The sequence below is a fragment of the Lytechinus variegatus genome, chromosome 3 (assembly GCF_018143015.1).
Source record: "Lytechinus variegatus isolate NC3 chromosome 3, Lvar_3.0, whole genome shotgun sequence".
NCBI lineage: Eukaryota > Metazoa > Echinodermata > Echinoidea > Temnopleuroida > Toxopneustidae > Lytechinus > Lytechinus variegatus.
The window spans coordinates 64,186,431-64,211,133 of NC_054742.1; the positions used below are offsets into that span (position 1 = coordinate 64,186,431).

A 24,703-nucleotide genomic window follows, 5' to 3' on the forward strand; every position below is an offset into this window, starting at 1 on the left:
ATAGGATATCCCAGAGTCCCATCATAGATGATTCTTCCCTATATAACAAAAATTAGAGGGAAAGACAAAGAGATGGTTGATTGGGAGAATGACTGATCGTCTTTTACATTATAACAGTTAAATGTTAACTTTTGGGGTAGAAAAGGAATAACATGCATGTTTGCTGAGTATTTTACCCCATATTGGGCTATTTCAACGTAGTATTGCGTAAAATTTACAAAATATTTTACCCAACCAACATGCATGATCCCATTTTACCCAATATTGGGTAAATCTTTTTAGTGTGGAGTGTATAGACTTTATCTGTAGTACAGGGGAGCATTTCACAACTATCCTACAGTTACCATGGTAACTAGTGACTCTCAGCCAATCATGGCAAGGAAAGTTGCCAGCCCTGACAACTTTCCTTGGTTTTGATTGGCTGAGAGGCACTGTTACTATGGTAACTGTCGCACAATATCGGACTTAATTTGCCAGAAAAAACGTCCGACAAGTCCTTCATGAAACGCTCCCCAGGGTCTGTCTGCAAAATGAGTGACCCGATTACGTCACACTGGCTCTCCCTTATATCATAAAAACAGGTCTGTGAACTTTTTAAAATTTTACTCAAAACAAAATGGAACAAAGTTATACTTTCCATGAAAATGTGGGATTGAAGTGAGACTGCAATAATATCGTCGCAGCCTATTGTGATTATTAATGCTTCGTTTTGTTTTGAAACAGAATATCACGGGAACTGTTGCAGATTTTATAATAACGAAGGCTGCGACGATATTATTGCAGTCTCACTTCAATCCCACATTTTCATGGATATGCAAATGAGTGAGTCAGTTAAGTCAAAAATCCTCTTTTAAAGAGGATTTGTGACTTAACTGACTCACTCATTTGCATATCACTAGGTTGTTCATAATAACCAAACGCTCATTTTACATCCAAGTTCTGTTAAATTTTCAGCATTTATGTTTGTCTGATGTTTCTCTTTTTATCTCCACTTTCTGTTGAAATGGACTTGCCAACAAAAAGAGATAAAAAAACATATCGTCTTTCAACTTGGTAAGCTCCAGCCTCTTTGTATCAATGCCAATTTCCGCTCATTTCCCTCTTCATAAATGTCTTTCTAGTCCTATCCTCCCCTCTCATCCAATTACATTCGACTAAAATTCATTTTATTCTTGATAATTAAAAACATCCTCAAATTGCACCTCCAAACGCATAGGACAAGAAAAGATATACACTCGTATCAAGAGTCTCCAAAATATTCATCTTATTCTTTAAGTACTTTGTTTTCCTTCCCGTCCGTTTCCCTCTTTTCTCCATTCTATAACTCATTCATGTTCTGTCTATATTCCATTTATTCCGTTGTTTTTCTTTTTCTACTATTCTTTCCCCGTTATTTGTATTATTTATTATAATTTCTTCGATTTCTTTCCTCTTCCTCTCCTTTTTTTTACCCCTCCCCTTCCCCCGATATTATTTTGGTTCCTTTTACCATAGACCTACTCCATGCTTTTACTGTCCTCTCGCTTTTTTACCCCCCCCCCCCCCCTCTGGCGAAATTGTTGTGCTCTTTTTACTGTTTTGCGCATCTTGTTACGAGAGCCGCACGCTCAGCTATAACAAAGTAGGTATCATCAAAACGTCATCCTGGCAAGCACGATCCGTCCTATACCAATACATCGTCTTTACAAGATGAACAGATATATTATCAGTTCATCGTCCTTATTCCTGAAGAAGGGAAAGGCTTTTGAAAATTCGGTGACTAAATTAGCATTGGCAAAAATGCATTGGCTGATATGCCATGTTGAAAAGTATACCATCAGTTATGATGAAATGAATAAAGACCAATACTTGAAATAGAATAAATATCCATTTCAGATTTGGTTATCTCGGGCTGAGCCTTTTGTCTTGAAATGACAAAATTAATTTAAGCATCAGTGGTGAATTATTGGAAATATAGTAAAATGATCACCAAGAAACAGATTTTTATATAAATAAAAGGACAGAAACTCCATCATGATGTAAAAATAATGTATAATTTAATGTTGAATTTCTCCCCTTTTCATAAATTAAAAAAGGGACATTCATCAAAATAAGTCAGACAGAACAATCAAATGCCAAATATAATTTTTTTTACACATGGATGTATTTTTCCTCTGATATAACCTGTTCCTAATCAAGTCCAATACAGTTATAAGCTTCGTAAATTAACACACACCAAAGGGAAAAAATCACACTAACATGATCGTTACTTGCATTCATGGACCAATGACATAAACTTGAATCTTTTATTTCCTTCATCTATAAATTCCTAATTCAAATTTGAAATCTACAGAAAAGTATATGTCCCACCAAATCACTTTTTCATTTAAAAATTTATTGTATTCGCTTGCTCTATCATACATGCACGATTAAATTATATTAAACAAGATTTTTGATAGAAGAGAACTTAGGAACTTGATCATATTATTAAACAGTAATGTTATATTAGCATAAAATCAAGGCTATCCTCTGATTCAATATCTACATACTTTGTGTACTACTCATTTTTTGAACATGTTCTTTATTGGATTTGGTTTTATCTACTGGTATTCAAAAATAAAACAAACAAATAAGTATAATGAAAAATTATAATAACCCCGGTCATAAAAAAATAATGCATATGAATTAAAACAGGCAAAATAAAAGAGGAATATATTGCATTATATTATCATACATGAACACACAATGTCCGTAGGTATCATTCACACAAATATTTGTTTAAAAAAATGATATAATAGCACTGTAAAGGATAACTATGCTGTAAATAAAAATACCTACCCTGACTATCATAAGATTTAATAATCAATTGTAAATCATATGAAATAGAAGAATATACTCTTTGTTTTGCACCTTATGCGATCAATGATCAGTCATGCATGAATGATTGTGATTCATTAAATTAAAGAAGAAACTTTTAAAGGTCAAGTCCACCTCAGAAAAATTTTGATTTGAATAAATAGAGAAAAATCAGACAAGCACAATGCTGAAAATTTCATCAAAATCGGATGTGAAATAAGAAAGTTATGACATTTCAAAGTTTCGCTTATTTTCAACAAAATAGTTATATGAACGAGCCAGTTACATCCAAATGAGAGAGTCGATGATGTCACTCACTCACTATTTCTTTTGTATTTTATTGTTTGAATTATACAATATTTAAATTTTTACGAATTTGACAATTAGGACCTCCTTGCCTGAAGCACAAAATGTTAAAACAATGGAATTTCACGTGTTCAGGGAGGAATGAAACTTCATTTCACATGACAATGACGAGAAAATAAAAATATTTCATATTTCATATAATAAAATGTAAAATAAATAGTGAGTGAGTGATATCATCAACTCTCTCATTTTGATGTAACTGGCTTGTTCATATAACTACTTTGTTGAAAATAAGCGAAACTTTAAAATGCCATAACTTTCTTATTTTACATCCGATTTTGATGAAATTTTCAGTGTTATGTTTGTTGAATTTTTCCCTTTTTATTCAAATCGAGTTATTGTTGGGGTGGACTTGTCCTTTAAAGATTCAGGGAGGGAGATCCATAGATCAGGACCATGGTGTCCAATGTGGATCTCTAGATAAGTATGACTCAGATTTTTATTAATTGTAAAATATTTCTTACTTCCTCGAGATGAGATGATATCCTGTCATTTTATAAACAATTCTTGGTATATCAATTTGTATTGGTATCATTAAATACTCAAAACAAAATTCATTTTACAATCAATTAATCAGATCATTTTGGACAGATGCAAATACAAACTACCCCCACTTTAACAAAATTGGCCCCCCAAAATGATGTCTTCTATGAGGTCAGCCACTATGATTATCTTAGAAGTAAAATGTTTCCTATATAATGGTAATACCAGGGCAACTTGGCTGGAAGTTGCTACAACCATGGAAAGAAACAGAAAGCATAAATATTCATTTTCATCAAAATTATCCAGATATATTTCATCCATTCCACATAAAGATGAAATATGAGTTCAAATGGAAATAATCCATATAAATCCATTGCAAATTTATTAATAAGATCATTTCATACAAATGCAAATTAACAATATTTATCTTAATTATATCCTATAATATTTAATCCATTACACATACATAAAGAAAAAACAACAACATGAGTTTACTTGGAAATGATCCAATTGAACTCATTACAAATTGATTAATCAGATAATTTCGTAGAAGTACAAATACACAATGAATATTAAATTTCATTGTATCCTAAAATATTAAATCCAGCACAAGGTCACAAACATGTACATAAGGACTAAATATGAGATCAAATGGAAATATCCACATAAATTCATTGCAGATTGATTAATCAGATCTCTTCATAATAATGCAAATAAACAATTGTTATTCAATTTCATTATATCCTCCATCAAACATACAGACACACATAGTCGCATTCACCCATACAAACACACATACAAAATATGAATGGTTACGGATAATTGGAAATATATACATTTGACAACAACTAGAGGCAGACTTGGCATATAAATGAATAACTGAGGGGAGAGTACTGTCATAATTGCTCCTGTGCTCTTTCATGAGGGGAAGCTGGTTTTTGACAGACGAAGAAAACACATTCATAGGAGTATCTCATCATGGATTCTGGATCTTGGATGTAGGTTGATCTTACACAGGGGTTCTCTTTCTGCAATAATAGAAACAGGAGTTCAATTTGGATGTCTTCAATCAATCAGCAAGAATCATGTTGTCAACCCCTAACTGCTTCTTAGAATATGAAAACAAATTCAGACGAGTCATTTTTCCAAAAATAAAGATCATAATAAGATATTCAATGACTAGTGGAACGCCTCTGGCAGTCTCGCCTGCATTAGGCAATTCGATATAGCAGCTGTGCTTCCTTTGAAAAACAGCCAATGAATACTTATTCATAGAAGAAAACAATAATATGATAATAAAATATTATATTGTTTGACCCAAAAATGGCCTTTGACCATGATCATGTGACCTAAGGCATGTGTAAAAGAACCATTCATACTTATGTGGATGTTTCATGAGCTAGATCCATAAACTTCTTAAGTTGTGATGCCAATTCCACCAATACCCCCAACATTACCAAAGTTTGTTGACTCTAAATGACCTTTGACCTTGGTCATGTGACCTGAAACTAGCACAGGATGTTCAAGGATACTTGATTGCTCTTATGTCCAAGTTTCATGAACTAGATCCATAAGATATAAAAAATATGACAATTCTTCGAATTCCCCCAATATGGCCAAAGTTTGTTGACCCTAAGTGACCTTTGACCATGGTCATGTGACCTGAAACTCGCACATGATATTCAGGAATACATGGCTGCTCTTATATCCAAGTTTCATGAACTAGATCCATAAAATTTCAAAGTTATGATGACAATTCCTCAAATTGCCCCAATATTGCCAAAGCTTGTTGACCCTAAGTGACCTCTAACTTTGGTCATGTGACCTTGAAACTCGCACATGATATCAGGGATACATGGTTGCTCTTATGTCCAAGTTTCATGAACTAGATCTATAAAATTTCAAAGTTATGATGACAATTCCTCAAATTACCCCATTATGGCCAAAGTTTGTTGACCCTAAGTGACCTTTGACCTTAATCATGTGACCTGAAACTCAGGCAGGATCTTAAGCGATACACTACTAGTATTAACCTTATATCTAAGTTTTATAAATAGGACCAAAAACATTTGAAGTTATGACCACATTTCAAAAACTTAACCTTGGTTAAGATTTCGATATTGATCCCCCCTACATGGTAGTTCATTGACCATAAATGACCTTTGACCTAAGTCATGTGACCTGAAACTCAGGCAAGATGTTCAGTAATACGTGATTACCCTTAAGTCCAAGTTTCATGAAATAGGTCCATAGACTTTCTAAGTTATGATGACATTTAAAAAACATAACCTTGGTTTAGATTTCAATGTTGACGTCACTGCCATCCCGCCGCCGCCATCGGAAAAGCGGCGCCTATAGTCCCGGGGGGGGGGGGGGGGGGCCACTCAGTATATAATGCATAGTGGGTATGTGCCGTGGAGGGGACCCCATTTTTACACTCAAATTTCTGTTGCAAGGCATAGCATTTTTGTTTTATTAAGAAAAAGAACAAAAAAAGCCGCTCCAAAGCATACCATTCTCCGGGGGGGGGGGGGGGCACTCAGTATATAATGCATAGTGAGTATGTGCCGCGGAGGGGACCCCCATTTTTACACTCAAATTTCCGTTCCAAGGCATAGCATTTTTTTCTTATTGAGAAAGAGAACAAAGAAAGCCGCTTCAAAGCATAGCATTTTCTTATCGAGAAAAAGAGAAGAAAGAAATCCGCTCCAAAGCTTCGCATATTTTTCGTTCCGCCGTTCCAGTCACATTGATCTGCTACAATAACTGCAATTTTGGTGAAAACGAACCGCAGAGCGCTGTCCAATCATTGCCTCTGCGCAAGCGCACTCAATGGCCGTGCCGCCGGGATAGCAGCATCATGCACGCATGCCCGTTCCATAGGGATGCATACGCACTCACACACTGGTGATCCGTTCCAAGGACCCCCATTTTCACAAACATTTGTCTTCCGAAGCCCGTTCCGAAGACCCTCCTTTTACAATAAGCCTGCTCCAAGGCCCCCGTTTTTTGTTTCGCCTGCAGCACATACCCACTACTATTTTGGTTGAGTGCCCCCCCCCCTGGTCTATAGTCTCGCTCTGCTATGCAGGCGAGACAATAAAACCAAAATTCATTGACCTCTAAACCTTTGATCTTGACTTGGAAACAAGTTTTTCATTATGTTATATCCAATACTAACAATCTCATTTGATTACATACTTTTAAGACGATGAACGAAATAAAATTATATCAAAGTAAATTGTTCTGGAATGACCTTTGACATTGACCCAGTGACAATCTGACAAACTTTATTCAAATTCAAGAGGATAGATATTATAATTTCAAAACTATATTTTTGGTAAAGTTAACAGTAGGTTCTTGACCCCAAATGACCTTTGACCTCAGCCCAGTGACCTGAAAATGCATTCATCCATTTGCTGATACTTGATAACCTTAACATGTAGCTTTATGGACTAGCGACTTTCAAATCATCTTTAAAATTCCAAATCTTAACCTTGGTTCAGCTTTTGATGCTGATAACATAGCATAGTCACAGTTCATTGACCATGAACCTTTTTTACCTTGATCACATGACCTGCAACCTATGCCAATGATCAGGTTTAAATTTGAAATAGGTCCTCATACTTTCAAAGTTTTAATGTCATAAAAAAAATGTAGCCCTGGTTAAGATTTTACATCGCCGCTGCCATCAGAAAAAGCGGTGCCTATGTGGTGTTTCTGTTATGTAGACTGGAAAAAAAACTTGGAATGGGCTACGTTTTAAAGTGAATCATGGGAAAACTTGAAACACAAGATGGACAAACAAGATGAGGCAAATTATATAATGATCTTACCAGAATCTTGAAGCCCATATCTAGAATCACCCTCTGTAGAACATCATAACTGATCTCTATGGAATCCTCATTAGGCATGTTTTCAAAGTGATAAAGGAGAGGACCTGATAATAAAAGAATATAAAGATGTATAGAATGAATGATACTCTGAACACATACGTTCCAAGTATTGGAGAGATATTCTCTCCTGCCTACAGTATAAGTGACAGTGACCAGAAAGATGGCCTTAATGGTTAGATTGTGGGGCAAAGTGTAACACAAAGACCCAAAGAGCAGGGGATATATTAACAAAAATATAAACTTTATATTAAGGTATAAAGAAAATATGATTCCCTGCACACACATTCCATTTTATGGAGGGAGATTCTTACACAAATGCTCAAAGTGCGGCTTGCAATAGGGGTATTTCTAGTAAGCTAAGGTCATAATTTAACCTCTCAAGAATCATTGCATACCTCAGCTTCATCCAGTGGATTAGATTCCCAAATACTAAAGCTCTTTTGGGGTGGTGGCTAAGCAATTGATTGCTTGTACAAACTATTTACTTACCTAAATTAACCCAGTGTCCGCCAGGTTTCAGAATACGGTAGATCTTCTCTATGTAAGCTAGGATGTTGTTGGCTGTGTCTATGAAATAGGAGGTGGCTACACAGTCCCATACATCTATCACACGAAAAGAAATCCCTTGTAAATTCAAGCAATCATAAAACATAAAACCCACTTCACATATATTTAGTTAACCTATGATATAAATTCACTGCCCTTCAATGTCTGGAATATTCATGTAAATTAGCAAATTTTTGTTTATTTGCTGGCACTGTATTTTCTTGTCATGAAAGTTGATCTATTACATCATTGAAGCATTATTAACTACAATACAGCAAAATTTGCGAGGGCATTTCCCATACAACCTTTGACCTGGAGTAAAGATGTGGATTCTCACTCTGATACCTTCCATGGTGTCTTTCTGGATACCCAAATTAAATGTTACCCCTAAAATGTCAGGTAAGGTTTTCTAAGTTGGGTTTGATTGCTAAAGATGCATAATTATTGTTCTGCTAAATAGGAATTGGTGATTTTTTCACCTGATTGCCAAGATAGCAATAATGCTTGTAAGCAACCAACCAGAGGTCTGAAGGCTTACAGTCCTCTCCAAGGGACCAGATAATGAGGATGAATGCCTTACCAAAGGGTACTAAGGTTAACCAATTTGGAAACCGAAAAGGCCTATCAACAAATCATTACCTAGTTCGATTGCTTCACCAATTGTATGAAAATGCTGAAAAATCCCAATCTATATCAACTCTCATATTTACAGACTTCTCAAAAGCTTTCGACAGAATTGATCACAATATCCTTGCAAAAAATTACTTAACCTCGAAGTTAGACCATGTCTTATTTCTTGGATTTTGGACTTCCTCGAAAATCGACAACAACGAGTCAAATACCTTGGTCAGTTTTCAGATTGGTCAGCATCACATGCAGGTGTAGCTCAAGGTACAAAACTTGGGCCTATTCTCTTTCTAATAATGATAAACGATGCATGTATAAAATCTCAAGTTCCATATTTTAAATATGTTGATGACCTCACACTAGTTGAAAGTCGCAAACAATTTCAACCATCCAAATTACCAAACGTGCTCTCTGAATTCGACCAGTGGTCCGTTAGCAATAATATGACACTTAATCCATCTAAATGTCAGTGCATGCATATAGTTTTCTCTAGAAATATTGTTGATCAAAATCGTATTTTTATTGGAAATGAATGCTTGAGAACAGTGCAAAAAGCTAAAATACTAGGTATAATTGTTCAGTCTGACTTGAAATGGGAAAGTCATATATCAGACCTTTTATGTCGTAGTAATAAAAAGCTCTATATGCTTCGTTGTCTCAAAACGTATAAATTACCACTTTGCGATTTAATAACAGTATATAAGGGTTACATTAGGCCAATTTTGGATTACGGAGTACCAGTTTTTAACGGAAACCTAACACAAAACCAAGTTTCCTGTTTAGAACGTATTCAGTCAAGAGCATGCAAAATTATGCTCGGTGAAAAAATACACTAATTATACCGATGCTTTAGAAGTGTGTTCTTTACAATCTTTATCTGAAAGACGAAAACAATTGTGTATGAACTTTGCTGTATCCCTTGCCAACAGCCCACTTTGTAACCATTGGCTACCTATGAACAACGATGTTGATTACTCATTGAGGAAAAGACTTAAATATCGTCAGTTTCATTGTAAAACCAAACGTTTCCAAAACAGCCCATTACCTTACTTTATAAATTTATTAAATGCTAACCTGAAATAAGTTTGTGTTCCTTGATATAGTTACCCGGTTGATATACATAGGTCTACAAACATCTACTGTGCAAGTTGTGTTTTGCTAATATATCGCGCCTAATACTAATTTTTTATTATTAGCTCACAAGCTTCAGATGAAAATTTTACAATTTTTAGAACTTTTTAAACTCAAACACAATTGAATAGGTTTACAGGTTTTTATTAGTCATGATTTTAATGCATGTATTTCACATTGTAACAACTAAAGGGAAACAATGTTTTTTATGCCAATATTTTACTCATTTTTATTAAGATTTCTCATGTGGTGGAAGATGTGTTATTTTACAAACTGCGTCATTCTTCAAATTTTAAGTAATCGTTCTCAGGATTGAGCAGGACGGTTTCTTGGGACGGGCGACCACCCACCCCCCCCCCCTTGGTTCTTCTTCTTTTTTTTTATAATCTGTATGCTTAATGAGTGCAAGGTGTGACTGCTAGGTTGGTGGGTGCAGTTGTTTGATTTAACGTGCTTATGGTTGTTGGATGAATGAGGAGTGTGCTATGAATGTGAATGTTTTTTTTTTTTTTTTTTTTGTAAGAGATTGTTTGTCGGCCCTATTAATGCATAGCTCCAGTGGGGTTAGCTGACCCTAAGTTCCGCCTGAGCGATGGATTTGAATAACCAATTCCATTGCCCAGGTTGAATTGTGTTGTTGAGGGGTTGACATTCCCTGGCTGGAGCTGCGCATTGAACTTGACTGCTCGCTCGTCCCCAGACACCCTCCTGTCTTTAGTTCTTTTGTTACTTGCTTAAATCTATGTTTTTATTGTTTGAATTCGAGTGGCGATGTTTGTCAATAAGCATTCTTCCACCACCACCACCTTTCAGTCTTCTATCTGTTCTTTTGTTAAGTTGCATTATATTCTCTTAATCATTTCAAGTTTTGATGTTTTTAAATCACCTATTTATACATGTATATACCTGTAAATTGTACACAATTCAGCCTTTTGGCTGCAACGTGCAATGATTTTGAATAAAACCTTTTCAATTCAATTCAATTCAAGGCACCAAGTGGGAATCGAACCCAGGTCATCAGAATCCGAAAACCCTGCTTTATATAATGCTTTAATAGCAATTTTAGTTGTATTTTAATTGATACATTTGAATGCAACATACATGAATTAAACATAAACTGGCATGCTAACCTTCATCTGTGTAGACTTCAAGGAAATCCCCAGCTACCATAGAAAAATGTGCATCGGTGAAAGGAGCATGGGATTGATGTCAGGGAAGTGGATAGGCCTGATCTGATTGGCTGATAATTTGTTGTTGCTGAATGCATGTATCCATGGATACAATGTAAATATGTTTGTTTCTGTAGACCTGGAAGTATGTATATACAAAGAAGCACAAATGAAATACTGGTATGCAAGCATAATTCCTGGATTCCAGGGTGGAAATAAAGTATAAAACCATAGACAAATATCAATTTTCTATTTCATCTTTATTTCATTCATTTTCCCTCAGAGCATACATGTAGAGGTGACCATGTAGCAACAAGTGCTACAAGAGCATTATATTGTTGTTATCATGAATTCAAGCATTATAGTATTGTTATCATTAATTTTCTTTTACGATGTAGAAGGAAAAACTGTATATAATAGCTATGAGCTTTAGTATCCATGAGAATGCTTCTATTCAATTATTATAAACATCTCTTTTAATCCTGAAATTCATAGATACCAAAGCTGCCAACTTTAATATTCACAATTCAAGAAGAATTTACTGAGGAAGAAGGGAGATCTTTCTTGATCACTCACAATCCAATGAAAGAAATCAATGTATTAATCTGGGAGATATTGAAAATCTCTAGTTTTTCACTAAAAAAATAGTTGATTTTCAGGGATTAGACTTGGCAGCCCTGTCATACTATTGTGGCTCAAAGACAAAAGAGTTTCAAGTAAATACAAGGACCATGTAGTATCCACTTGGTCCAAAACTAATACTACAGTAGTCAATATAGACAATTTTTTAACACCAAATTTTCAGTTGACAAAGTACAAATTTGACCAACTTTGCTGGACATTAGATTAAATGAGAATTATACTAAGTGGGTTAATAAGCTAGACCAAATTAATGTAGACCAAATTGATATTAGACCAAATGGGTTTAGCCCATTCGCTATTAGACTATCTGAAAAGAATACCAACTTCTTATGGACCATGTGAATATAAACTTTTAAACTTTGATATCAAACATAATTTTTGATGAATTAATGATCCCATTTCGATTAAAACAAGAGAAAGTTTATTGAAGTGTGGTATATACTCACTTACTTGTTGAGGACAAAGTGTGAGGCAATGAGCATGAACAGGCTGAATTCATTGCCCTGGCAACGGTATCCGTTGCTTGCAATCTCAAAGGCTAACCGACCTAACCCTGCACCTGGAACCAACACATCCACTTCATCTGGTTTACTGAAGGAGAAATCAGGGGGAGCATTTCATGAAGCAAACAATCATTGATTGTTCACAGTTTAATTGTTTCTGAGCAAATCAGATGCCAGCATTTTAGTAGCTTATTACAGTTGTCAACGAAAATTCACTGATTATTTGTTTCATGAAATCCTCCCCAGAAAGAGAAAGCTGGGAGGCAATTATGTGAAACTGGCATCAAAACTTAACATATCAATATAAATGGAAGTATAGAACTATTTATATATAACAAATGTTGAATCACTACAAACATCAAAGCTCCTTTACCTTCAGGAAGTGAATAAAGATCATTTCATGAGTTTGCTGTAGTACGTTAAGCACATGTGCTGCCACCATTTCAATCGTTTTTTTTTTAAACAATTTAATCAGAATATTTGTTTGGGGGATTTTGAAAGGGCTAACTATCCTGAAAGATATCAACCATCAAATTTGGGGTTTAAACTTAAACAGAAGGGTAAACTTTGAACATAAACATTTTAAATGTTTGGTCAGGCTAAATAAATATATGGTCAGTCATCTGTAGATTTTGACATTCTAACTTTTAGTGGAGGGGTCAATATCCCTACCCTACAATTTGAAATCACCAAAGGCAGGAATAAAACTTTTTAACAACTTTAAATACTTCATTGCTTTCTTTAAATAATTATTCAAATTCAATATTTCTATTTTCCTCGCAAAGATGTTCTGGACAACATTGCGAAAAAGATCAACTCAACAAATTTCCGCAGTTTTCAGCTAATTAAACTATGTGCTTATATCATTTTCATATAAGTTTGTGATTAGGAAATATTCTAGGTAATGTAATGAAGGTTAGCTAGGTGATCTGTCAACAATAGCGGAAGTGGCTTACAGTAAAACATTCTGTTAAGTCCTGGAGAGGACTAAGAGAAAGTGGTAGAAGTGAAATGGAGAGGCGAGAAAGTAAAGGTTAGAAAATACACTGAATTCGGCTAATGTGAGCACTGTAATGAAAAATAATTACAATGCAATTCCCAACAAAGATTGCTGTCTCAATGTAATAATACACAAATAAGAATTCATAAACTGCGTGAAACAGTGAATTTGTTAGTTGCAATAAACATCCTTACCATTTTCCCTTTGGGTATAACTGTTTTATCTCATCAATGATAGGCTTATAACATCCATCCCTCTCTTCCTTGCCATCTGAACTCCAATCTCTGAAGAACTGCTTCAAGGTAGTTACTACTTTATCCATGTCCATCTTCACAACAGCTTTAGCCCCAGCACTCTCACCCTAAAAGGAGAGAAAGTGGAAACGTTGATTCACTTGATTGTTTTTAGCTTGCTATCAAGATATACAACATGAACCCATCAACTACTGAATTATTTTGTAATTTCTGCCATTTTTTAGTACTGATACCACTCAGTTCAAGTTGACAATGGGTTAACAGTAAGTTTTGTTATTGCACATCTGTATTATAAATATGCATGATTGATTGACCATTGTTCAAAAAACATGCAATTATAATATAATTTTCAAGGGAATAACACAGAAAATTGATTTCAATTTCCCGAAAGTGGGTTATTTTGTGGAATTTACATGACTGGAGAAAATAATTTTATCATCTAAATATCCATTTCTCTGTTATAGTTTGATGGAATTATTTGAAACCTTTCGGTTTTCCTTCACTTTCATCAAACTGACTTGATGTCACAAAGGACAATGTCCTTATAAAGAAGAAACCATTTCTATATTTATAATTAAAGTCTTTGGTCCACTTCCCTATTTATTCAGCCTAAACATGACCGATGTGTAATACCCCAATATACTTACATTGGTTACCACTGAGCTGTTCTCAAACATATCCTTTGTGCTGTCTAGCATGAGCTGAATGATGATGAAGTTATGGTCAATGCAGTGTTTGATCTGTTCGAGATGGGGTATGAAGTCTGGCAACAGGTCTTGGTGGTGCTGTGGAATAGACTTGAATGATGCACGTGCCTGATCAACTCGACTCGATACATAGGTTCTGTTTAAAGAAAAGGGGTTTGAGATCAAAATGAATTAGTTGTGAATTTATTATTTGGGAATCATATTCTATTGTTTAGGGCCTACATAACTCTATGATTTAGCTTTGTGACTAAAATTAATCGACCATAAATGAAATTATTCGAAGAACGGGTACTATGATTATAAACTTGATAATCATTTGAAGGAGATCTGAAAAAGGAGTGGATAATTGATAACAACTTCTACTTAAATATTGTGAGTTCTATATCAATATCATATTATATGAAGTATTCTGAAGTGTACAATGAGGAAGTATCAAAGAATGGCATATTGCGAAATGCGTGCTGCCATCTTGGCGAAAAACAAAGAAAACAAGATGGTGACATAAACACAGAGGCAAGTTTTCCCCGTCTTTTCATAATAGTGTAGAGACAAGCACTAATTTTATGTACATGTATCATGAGAACACTTCTTTTAATCTAGATTGTATGCTGTGTGAACACAGCCTCTACTATAACAATAGACATTCCCCTCTCTTGGATACAAGATGTTCTATTATGTTAGCCTTAAGCTGTTGCATTGGGCAATTTATAGGGATCTATTATAATATGATGCCTTGCTCATTGATGCTTGGTAATGACATAGTAAGGCACAGGATATATATATTAAAGCTAAGACACATTTTAGTAATTTGTTTTTATGAGTCGATTGGATCCACTGCTGAATGCGTACCGGCCTGAGGAAGCACCATACCCCGGCAGCTACACCACAGCTAGAATTCAGAGCGCTCTGCAACGGCACCTGACTTCAACTAGTTCAAGTTCCATTCCTGAGCAATCTATCCAGGGGGCCGTTTCATAAAGCTGTTCGCAAGTTAAGAGCGACTTTAAGAACGACTGGTGAACCTTTCTTACGCAGTAAACCATCACCAATGAATATGCCATTTGCCACTTGAAAGGATCACCAATCGTTCTTAAAGTCGCTCTTAACTTACTAACAGCTTTATGAAACACCCACCAGGCCTTCATCGAGCTTCAAGATCCATATCTTAGGGTTAGCTAAGTACATGTCATAGGTTTACTTTAAGTTTATAGGCCACAATACAACAATATTTCTCTCATTGTTTAAATGAATTCTTGTTTAAAAATGAAATCAATATCATAGAAATGTTGGAAATGATTTAGGACTAGATCTTTTACTAAGGAAAGTAGAAATCTTGGTTGCGAAAGTTTCAGGGGTTTTTGCGATAGATATCTACACGCAAAATGATCATGATTCATGAATCGATTGAATGGGACGCAATCCCTGGCTCTATGGAGAGTAAGTTAGTAAATTATTTTTACCCTCTATGAGCCTCCTGGGCCTGGCTAGGTAATTGACCTTTAAATGTGATTGAGAGACTTGCTAAGACATTTGCGAACAATTACTGGGGCCTGTTTCTCAACACCGTCATAAGTCTAACTTCTTGACTAAATCAGAGATAGTGAGCTACTTGTCCGCTAACCGTTTCACGAAGCCCTCTTTACCAAGATCGGGTACAACAACCTCACTAAATACTTATGACACCTCCGAGCCTGTCATAACTTCTTTCTTAATGACGTAGTGGCATCATGTGGGTAGACTATGACATGCAAAGTGCCAAGAAATTTTAAAATTATAATCTTACGTAATCAATCATATATATATATAGGTTGAAATTACATCCCAAAACAAGTGGGTTAATGCATTCAATGATAATTGTAATACAAAGAAACTATAAAAACTGTTGGTAATACGCCACAAAAACATTCATTTTGAAATAGTAAAATGATTTAATCGATAAAGATTCTACCACGTCAGGCCATCCATAACAAACTCGTATTTGTTGTTTTCAGACCCCTATTAACAGTTGGATAAATTCTTTCTCTAAGTCTCATTTATGCATATAATTTGTCAAATATAGTATGTTTCCGTATCAATGATTTAAAATGATTCGTTAAACTGAATATAAAGACTTAAATGAAACTAAAGAGGAGATATCACAGGTTGCATTAATGGGAAAGGATTTTGAACCTAACAATGAGGATGGAAATGAAGAAAGACAAGAAGCTTGTAAGAACACAAAGCATGATGGAAATAACATGTGCTGCACAAAAGATGTCAGAGGTCGATGTGTGAACCAAATGGAAGAAACATATTCATTTGTGAATTTGCCAAACATGGCTAGCTGTAGCTGCTCTACTCTAAATGAATTCAGAGGCACAGATGATTTACACATTATGAACAATGATATGGAAGGAAGTGTTCAGCATAATCTGTCTCCCTCCTCAAATAATGCACTACTCAATAAGGCTACAGACACTGGCAATCTACATGTACAAGAAGGAAACCATCTTCCTAATAATGTTCGCAATACAATTGAGGAGGAAAGTTCTTGTAGAGATGCCGACTACACAAGTCAAAGGAGGGACACAGACGACTCTGTTTGAAAGTGACATGGAGAGTGACACTGAAAGTGATGATCTGGACAGTAGTGAAAAAGAGGATACCACAAGCAGTGAGGATTCCAACAATGATCAAGGGCAGGATGATAGACAGGAGAGTGTAAATTTATCCATGCCTTCAAGAAAATCCAATAAGAAGATAAAAGTCTTCTATACAAACTGTGACTCACTCCTAAACAAACGAAATGAGATGCTTCTCCTTCTACAAACACAGAACATTGATGTTGTTCTATTAACAGAGATCTTCCCTAAAAACTATCACAACCCTCTGACACATGGAGATCTTATGCTACAGGGGTATGATATGCACTGCAACTTGGAGGATGGACATAGAGGAGTTGCTATATATGTTGCTAATGATCTCTGTCATCTCATCAATGAATGTGATCTACAGTTCAATTTTCATGAGTCGGTATGGATATGGATGAGCCTTAGAGGATATGAGAAACTACTGATAGGATGTATGTACAGAAGCCCATCAGTAGACAACCATAAGGAACTGAAAGATGCCTTCACACAAGTCACCTCTGTCAACCCCTCACATGTCCTCATAGCTGGCGACTTCAATTATCCTAACATTGATTGGGATCTTGGAAGGGCAAGGTCACATGCTGAACAAGAATTCATAGAAACTGTTGCTGATTGTTTTCTTTACCAGCATATCTGTTAACATACCAGATACAGAGAAGGACAACATCCCAGCACACTAGATCTTGTATTCACCAATGAGGAAGGTATGATTAACCATGTCGACTATGTGCCTGGTATTGGAAGAAGTGATCATATTGGAATTCTCTTTGATCTGACAGTGTACAGTCCTCAAGTCCTTAACTCCACTCCTCATTACCAATTTCACAGAGCACAGTATGAAGAGATGTGTGAAGAACTTGACCAAAATAATTGGGACTCTGCTTTGGATGGCAAAAGTGTTGATGAGGCATGGAAGTACTTTTGCGATATCCTGAGAGACAAAATGCAAAAATTCATACCTCTGTCTAAACCAAAACACCGTCGTAAGAAGCAGAGATGGATGACTAAAGAGGCGCTTCAGAAACAGAACCAGAAACATCGAGCATGGAAGGAAGCACAGAGAACCAATCACCATGTTGACATCATGAGGGCAAAAAGATTGGCGAAAGAGTTGAGATTTACCACCAAGAAATTATGCAGTGAAACTATGAGAAAGATATAGCTCTCAATGTGAAGTCCAACCCCAAAGCATTTTGGCGGTATGCCCATAGCAAGCTCAATACATCCTGTAGATTAGGGGAAATTAGAGGGCCAGACGGAAACCCTATATCTTCGGATAAAGGAAAAGCAGATGCTTTGAATGAGTTCTTTGCAACCACCTTCACTGATGAGGATAAGACATCCATCCCTTCACTTTCATCAAAGTATTCAGGAATGCCATTAACTTCCATCTCCATCTCAGAGGATGACGTCTATAAGAAACTAGTGAGTTTGTCAAAATATAAGAGTGCAGGACCAGATGGCATCCACCCATGTGTTTTGAAGGCAACTGCTGTTTCTATTGCAAAGCCCCTTGCCTTGATCTACAATGCATCACTAAAAGAGGGCAAACTACCAAGTGTCTGGAAGGTCAGTCATGTAGTACCTGTGCACAAAAAAGGCAGCAAGGTGGATGTTCGAAATTACAGACCAATCAGTTTGACATCCGTGCCTTGCAAAATCCTAGAATCACTAATTCGGGATGAAATAGTTGGCCACCTTATAAAAAAATAATCTTCTGTGTGATGAACAGCATGGCTTTGTTCCTGGACGCTCATGTGTGACACAGCTCTTGACGGTTATGGAGGAATGGACAGTGATGCTGGATGTAGGAAGTCCTATCGATGTAATCTACCTGGATTTCCAAAAAGCTTTCGATAGTGTCCCTCATCTGCGCCTCCTCTCCAAACTTGAGGCTTATGGTATAGGTGGCGAAATCAAAGCCTGGATAACAGACTTTCTCGGAGGAAGACAGCAGAGAGTTAAAGTCAATAATGAATTATCTGACTGGACAAGGGTAAGGAGCGGAGTGCCGCAAGGCAGTATCCTCGGCCCACTAATGTTTGTACTCTGCATCAATGATCTACCAGACGGCCTACAGGGGAAAGTCAAGATATATGCCGATGACACGAAACTATATGGCAAAGCCTCCACTAATCAAGACCTCTGTGCTATTCAGGCTGACCTTGATGCACTAGTTGACTGGAGTAATAGATGGCAATTGCACTTTAACTCCCAAAAGTGTAAAGTACTACACATAGGCCCTGGAAATGTCAAACACTCCTACTCACTCGGAGAAGACGTTCTTGAGCATACCGCAGTGGAGAGAGAGCTTGGCATACTGGTTGACGAAGATCTCAAATTCCATAACCATGTTGCATATGTTGTCAAAAAAGCCAATGGGTTACTTTCATGCATTCGCCGCAGTTTTGAATGTAGAGACAAATCTACAATCCCAAAACTGTACAAAGGACTTGTCAGGCCGATCATTGACTTTGGCAACTCTATATGTTATCCTAGATTTAAGAGTGACAGTAAAGCCATTGAGAAGGTACAGAAGAGAGCAACAAAAATGATCTATTCCATCAGAAACTGCACATACACAGAGAGATTAAAAGCACTCAATCTTCCTTCTCTTGAGTACCGCAGAAGACGAGGAGATATGATACAGGTGTTCAAAATAATCCATAGATTTGAACGCATTCCAAGTGATACTTTCTTTGTGTATGCAACAGGCAACACAAGAGGGCATAGTCTGAAGCTCTCAAAACCCAGTTGCTTGACGAAGATCAGACAAGATGTTTTCAGCCAGCGTATCATAAACGACTGGAATTCGCTGCCCGAAGAGGTAGTCACTGCTCAGACGGTGAACAGTTTCAAAATAAGGCTAGACAAGGTGTGGGCAGACCAGCGGTACTGCTCACCCTATGATGCATAAATCACACTAATGTTGAGGACGGTGCAGATTTCCAAGCTAGACTGCTGTGAAGATACCTAACTTACGAGAAGGATGAAGGACTTGAACTGGAAGCACGACTGCTGGGATCATCAGCATTCTTCCAGAATCTCGGGTAAAGGTAAAGGTAAACTATATTTTGATGACATTTGGAATCGCAAAAGACCGTATAATTATCATTTCACAAAGAAAACTGTTATGGTTTACTTTTGTAAACTATTAAAATTGGATATCCCGGGGGTACCCATCTCAACGACGTCTACAAGTGATTTTTAATCATGAAATGAATTATTCAAAATTTAATTTTCTCTGCAAATGAATGCTCCAGTCTTCATGGTCTAAGCATATATGATGCCTAATTCTCCTCTGATATTATTTTGAAAAGATTTATTTCCCAATTTATCACAATATTTGCAATTTTGTCATAATTTTTCTTTTGAAAATTATGCTATTTTGTGACTAAGGCTACGTCTCGTTTGCTCTTTTTACTGATAGTATCGATATCAAGGTACCGGTATTCTAGTTAGGAAGCCTTTCGAGAAATAAATTTAGTAAGATTGGAACTAACTCCGTGGTTGGTGGATCGTGGATAGAGATATGACTAACTTGTCCATGTGTTGAGAAACGGGTCCCTGGTGGGGAAATTCTCACAAAGTCGACCGTGCAAAACGGCATTAGCGCCTCTCTCCTCCTGTTCATGTTTAATAGTATACCCGGTTGTTGTGTGTCCGGACAGGTTGTGTGTCCGGACGATCAATTTTCCTTTAGATAGTCATTTGGAAAAAAATACAAGCAAAGCAAAGTTTCATCAAGTACAGAATGTTAGAAAATATTATAGAGAACAAAATAAAAGATGATTGCAACGGCCATTTCTTGCTTTAGGAAACTGGACACTTATTTGAACCGGATCTACCTTACCATGATTTTCTAACGAAATCCTCGCTTCAACAATTTTCAAAAGATCTGATGCGAAACCTTTTGTTCCCGATGCGAAACTCTCCACACAGAGCAGTCGCTTCTGGTTCCTGGCTCCTCACACAATATTCTATTGAACGACTTTTACAGCTAGGGACGGTTTTTCAATCGACACCAAAATATAAATTAAAATCATTATTTAACAAGGGTTAACAAGCTTTTATCTAGTCGTGAAATAGGACACCAAAATTAAAAGTAAAATCATTAGTTAACAAGGTTTAGCAAGCCTTAATTTACTCGTGAAATAGGACACCAGTCTGTAGAAACGCACGGAGAAAAAAAAACTCTCCATAGACTTGTACACAGTGGACACCTATTTCCCCACGTAACTTCTCATTGACATCCAACCACCAATTAACAAGGTTTAACAAGCCTTAATTTAGTCGTGAAATAGGACACCAAAATACAAATCAAAATCATAATTTAACAAGGGTAAACAAGCTTTAATATAGTCGTGAAATAGGACACCAAAAACAAAATAAATCACTAGTTAACAAGGTTTAGCAAGCCTTAATTTACTCGTGAAATAGGACACCAGTCTGTAGAAACGCACGGAGAAACTCTCCATAGACTTGTACACAGTGGACACCTATTTCCCCACGTAACTTCTCATTGACATCCAACCACCAATTAACAAGGTTTAACAAGCCTTAATTTAGTCGTGAAATAGGACACCAAAATACAAATGAAAATCATTATTTGACAAGGGTAAACAAGCTTTAATATAGTCGTGAAATAGGACACCAAAAACAAAATAAATCACTAGTTAACAAGGTTTAGCAAGCCTTAATTTACTCGTGAAATAGGACACCAGTCTGTAGAAACGCACGGAGAAACTCTCCATAGACTTGTACACAGTGGACACCTATTTCCCCACGTAACTTCTCATTGACATCCAACCACCAATTAACAAGGTTTAACAAGCCTTAATTTAGTCGTGAAATAGGACACCAAAATACAAATGAAAATCATTATTTAACAAGGGTAAACAAGCTTTAATATAGTCGTGAAATAGGACACCAAAAACAAAATAAATCACTAGTTAACAAGGTTTAGCAAGCCTTAATTTACTCGTGAAATAGGACACCAGTCTGTAGAAACGCACGGAGAAACTCTCCATAGACTTGTACACAGTGGACACCTATTTCACCACGTAACTTCTCATTGACATCCAACCACCAATTAACAAGCCTTAATTTAGTCGTGAAATAGGACACCAAAATACAAATGAAAATCATTATTTGACAAGGGTAAACAAGCTTTAATATAGTCGTGAAATAGGACACCAAAAACAAAATAAATCACTAGTTAACAAGGTTTAGCAAGCCTTAATTTACTCGTGAAATAGGACACCAGTCTGTAGAAACGCACGGAGAAACTCTCCATAGACTTGTACACAGTGGACACCTATTTCCCCACGTAACTTCTCATTGACATCCAACCACCAATTAACAAGGTTTAACAAGCCTTAATTTAGTCGTGAAATAGGACACCAAAATACAAATCAAAATCATAATTTAACAAGGGTAAACAAGCTTTAATATAGTCGTGAAATAGGACACCAAAAACAAAATAAATCACTAGTTAACAAGGTTTAGCAAGCCTTAATTTACTCGTGAAATAGGACACCAGTCTGTAGAAACGCACGGAGAAACTCTCCATAGACTTGTACACAGTGGACACCTATTTCCCCACGTAACTTCTCATTGACATCCAACCACCAATTAACAAGGTTTAACAAGCCTTAATTTAGTCGTGAAATAGGACACCAAAATACAAATGAAAATCATTATTTGACAAGGGTAAACAAGCTTTAATATAGTCGTGAAATAGGACACCAAAAACAAAATAAATCACTAGTTAACAAGGTTTAGCAAGCCTTAATTTACTCGTGAAATAGGACACCAGTCTGTAGAAACGCACGGAGAAACTCTCCATAGACTTGTACACAGTGGACACCTATTTCCCCACGTAACTTCTCATTGACATCCAACCACCAATTAACAAGGTTTAACAAGCCTTAATTTAGTCGTGAAATAGGACACCAAAATACAAATGAAAATCATTATTTAACAAGGGTAAACAAGCTTTAATATAGTCGTGAAATAGGACACCAAAAACAAAATAAATCACTAGTTAACAAGGTTTAGCAAGCCTTAATTTACTCGTGAAATAGGACACCAGTCTGTAGAAACGCACGGAGAAACTCTCCATAGACTTGTACACAGTGGACACCTATTTCCCCACGTAACTTCTCATTGACATCCAACCACCAATTAACAAGCCTTAATTTAGTCGTGAAATAGGACACCAAAATACAAATGAAAATCATTATTTAACAAGGGTAAACAAGCTTTAATATAGTCGTGAAATAGGACACCAAAAACAAAATAAATCACTAGTTAACAAGGTTTAGCAAGCCTTAATTTACTCGTGAAATAGGACACCAGTCTGTAGAAACGCACGGAGAAACTCTCCATAGACTTGTACACAGTGGACACCTATTTCCCCACGTAACTTCTCATTGACATCCAACCACTAATTAACAAGGTTTAACAAGCCTTAATTTAGTCGTGAAATAGGACACCAAAATACAAATCAAAATCATAATTTAACAAGGGTAAACAAGCTTTAATATAGTCGTGAAATAGGACACCCAAAAAAAATAAATCACTAGTTAACAAGGTTTAGCAAGCCTTAATTTACTCGTGAAATAGGACACCAGTCTGTAGAAACGCACGGAGAAACTCTCCATAGACTTGTACACAGTGGACACCTATTTCCCCACGTAACTTCTCATTGACATCCAACCACCAATTAACAAGGTTTAACAAGCCTTAATTTAGTCGTGAAATAGGACACCAAAATACAAATGAAAATCATTATTTAACAAGGGTAAACAAGCTTTAATATAGTCGTGAAATAGGACACCAAAAACAAAATAAATCACTAGTTAACAAGGTTTAGCAAGCCTTAATTTACTCGTGAAATAGGACACCAGTCTGTAGAAACGCACGGAGAAACTCTCCATAGACTTGTACACAGTGGACACCTATTTCCCCACGTAACTTCTCATTGACATCCAACCACTAATTAACAAGGTTTAACAAGCCTTAATTTAGTCGTGAAATAGGACACCAAAATACAAATCAAAATCATAATTTAACAAGAGTAAACAAGCTTTAATATAGTCGTGAAATAGGACACCAAAAACAAAATAAATCACTAGTTAACAAGGTTTAGGGGTTTAGCAAGCCATGCGCACGAGCGACTAAATAAAGCTATATGATGACATCATCGATATCAGACGACGCGAGAGAGATTGAGAGCAGAGGGAGACATATCGCGGCGAACCGAAACTGAGCCTTTAATAAAGGAGGACATGTTTTTCATTTGGTAAGTGTCCGGGGGAATTAGGAAACTGGACACCTATTTCACGATAATGCCATTGCAACTACTGAATTCATATTTTCAGTGTAATCCAAAGACAAAAAAAGGTTTCAAAATATATAAAGTGTCCGGACACCCCCCCCCCCCTCCAATAGTCCACTACGCCTCGACCTTGAGCTCCCCCGCCAGAGTTCTGGCGGAGCTCCTTGACTCAGTATGCCTATGGGGAGTCAGGGGAAGAAGACCCGATTATTGGTAACAACAAAAAGACAGACAGTACTCACTTGTAATACATAAATGCTGCTAGGATCCGCATAAAATGTTTCCTTTCAAGATCATCTTCATTCGAAATGTTTGTTTCTGTTTCTTTCCCAGCCATTTTAGACTTTTTGTTGATTCCTCGTCGTTGGTATTCGATCTTCGGAATTTCCCTCGAACTCTCGGCTTCGGTGATATGGAGTGCCAGGGTAGGTTCGTCCTACTTCATTTTTTTTAATCCTAAAAATTAGTAAAATGAAATTTTCTGGATTTTCATGAGATATCTTCACAATGTTAACTTGATTTTCTGCTATAATTTTTTTTTCTAACGAGCCAATTAACATGAAAAATTAATC

At 36.3% G+C, this 24,703-nt stretch overlaps 1 protein-coding gene across 1 annotated transcript; it reads right to left on the bottom strand.

The window, feature by feature from the left end:
* Positions 1 to 4,491: 4,491 nt before the first annotated feature.
* LOC121411649 (carnosine N-methyltransferase-like) lies at positions 4,492 to 24,555 on the bottom strand. The gene is given in 9 exon segments (XM_041604468.1): positions 4,492 to 4,712; positions 7,521 to 7,624; positions 8,070 to 8,183; positions 11,015 to 11,071; positions 11,074 to 11,192; positions 12,146 to 12,286; positions 13,393 to 13,559; positions 14,100 to 14,295; positions 24,374 to 24,555. Coding segments are annotated over 9 exon segments (1,125 nt in total). The 5' UTR covers positions 24,469 to 24,555; the 3' UTR covers positions 4,492 to 4,580.
* Between the last annotated feature and the right edge of the window lie 148 nt (positions 24,556 to 24,703).